The sequence below is a fragment of the Sinocyclocheilus anshuiensis genome, unplaced genomic scaffold, assembly GCF_001515605.1.
Source record: "Sinocyclocheilus anshuiensis isolate Anshui unplaced genomic scaffold, SAMN03320099.WGS_v1.1 scaffold1164, whole genome shotgun sequence".
In the NCBI taxonomy this organism is placed as follows: domain Eukaryota; kingdom Metazoa; phylum Chordata; class Actinopteri; order Cypriniformes; family Cyprinidae; genus Sinocyclocheilus; species Sinocyclocheilus anshuiensis.
Window position 1 is genome coordinate 48,256 of NW_015551103.1, and position 2,211 is coordinate 50,466.

The 2,211-nt window shown below is 36.3% G+C and overlaps 1 protein-coding gene across 1 annotated transcript in view; it reads left to right on the forward strand.

Annotated features, from left to right (window-relative positions):
- LOC107662806 (serine palmitoyltransferase 3-like) overlaps positions 1-1,056 on the forward strand; it is a 3,635-nt gene extending 2,579 nt beyond the window's left edge. Inside the window, exon 3 of the mRNA XM_016452920.1 lies at positions 1,003-1,056. Within this exon, the coding sequence (XP_016308406.1) occupies positions 1,003-1,056 (54 nt within the window). The remainder of the gene's footprint in view (positions 1-1,002) is intronic.
- Positions 1,057-2,211: the final 1,155 nt, after the last annotated feature.

Consider the following 2,211-nt stretch of genomic DNA (forward strand, 5'->3'; position numbering starts at 1 on the left):
GGGGCGCATTCCCTTCGTTTAGGAGTCATTCTTGTCTACATCTGCTCCAGCGGTGAAACAATGGCGGACTGATGACAGCTCACTCAGGGCGGGTCTAAGGTAAGACGCCAGTCCAGTTTGTGCTGAAATGCTACTGTCAATCAAACTATCGTGGGAGGGACCTGTCTGTGTGTTTCATCACACAGACAGGCATCTGAGATCGACTCGATTTGAGAAAGGGGTAAAGATTTTAGTAGATTAACAAAAAAACCACTGGGTGGATTTTTATCATTTTAGGGTGGTTGTGTACACACACTGCCAACACACATTTCAGTTCAAACAACTTGTAAAAGTGCATGTAGCATTATATGACCCCTTTAAAACAAATGACAGAGTTAAATTATGGTTAATATAAACTAGGGATGCACCGAAATGAAAATTCTGGGCCGAAACCAAAAATTCTGGATGCACTAGGCCAAAAACCAAAACCGAAAATGCTTTGTAATGATTATTTATTGTTTTATTAAATAATATAAAGTCATTTTGTAAGACCTTTTAATTTAACTCAATTTTAATGATACTGAATTTAAAAAACACAAGCCAATAAAACCACACTTAATAATAACCACACTTTTACCGAAAGTAACAATAAAATTGGACAGAATTTATATTAATATTAGTAACACTTTACAATAAGGTTCATTAGTTAACTACTTTAGTTAACATGAACTAAGAATGAACAATACTTCTTCAGCCCTTTATTAATGTTAATTTCAGCATTTACTAATGCATTATTAAAATCAACAGGTGTGCTTGTTAACAGTTAATGCACTCTGAATTAACAAGAAGTAACAGTGAACAACTGTATTCTCATTAACTAACATTAAGAAAGATTATTAAATACTGCAATAAATGTATTGTTCATTGTTTGTTCATGTTAGTTACTACATTAATTAACATTAACTCATGGAACCTTATTGTAAAGTGTTACCTTAATATTAAATATCAGTATGTCATGGGCAGGGTGTTCAAGAGATCAGGCAGGACGACGAAGATGACAAAATAAAGGATATTTAATGATTTGCAAGCAGGAGAGCCAGACAGGGTAGACATCAACACACAGGGTAACATTCACAATAACCGACAAACTAGAATACAAGAGACAGGAACTTATATAGGGCAGATAACGAGGGGCAGACAGGTGAGCACAATGAGGTGATTAACTAATAATGAGAACAGGAACAACCAAATAAGGACACAGAGGGAGAAACCACAAGCGAGTCCACAGGGGTGTGACAAATATATTATTTTTATTCAGTTCCACGCAACAGAATCAGATATAACTGTTTTTAAACTAATTATCAAAATAATGTATAATCCTACAAAGCTATTATTATCAGAGCATGTGAGCAGAGCATAGCGTCATGAGAGGGTAGCGTCATTTTAACAGCGTTGCCATGTTACAGCACAGTAGCGCTATTGCAAACGTGAACAAGTAACCTACATACATAGAAGTTTCCTGTCGGCGCGTTATTTGAGCGGACTTTGCTTTTCCGGCGAGCGGGAAAACCGACCGACGAGTGCGGGCAACACACGACGACAGGGGGCGACGAGGAGTAGGCCTAATTGCCTTCTAAAACTCAGGAAACAGCGACAGCGGTGAGAAGTAGCAAACTTTGCCTCTCCCGTAGAGTGGATGAATGAATTAATGCATTTCTTGATGTATAAACTTATTAGGTTGTGGGTTCATTTGGAAGACACGCTACAAAAGAATCATGTAAAACCCTGTAAATCTTGAGATTATTTTGTGTAGTTACTGAAATACTGTCAAACAAAATACTGTCTATATGGATATATGTATGAAACTAATAAAACTAAATTGAACAACAGTAAAAAAATAAAAATAAAAATCTTATTAGTCATTTCATTTTATTGACCATTTCATTAGTCGAGTATGAATCAGCCTGAACACTGCAGGGCGGTGTGGTGTGGCATATTATTTTCGGCCGAAAACCGAAAATGCCATTTTCGGCGGCCTATAATTTAATTCGGTACATCCCTAATATAAACTAAGTAAAGTAAGTCATTTTTTTCATGCTGTTTGCTAATTGGTATCAACTGTATCATAGGCAGATTGCATCGTATGCATTTTTCAACAGTTTCTCTTTTACCACTGACAACTCGGTTTTAGTTTTGCTTTTCATTTATTATAAAACACATTCAGACGCAGAT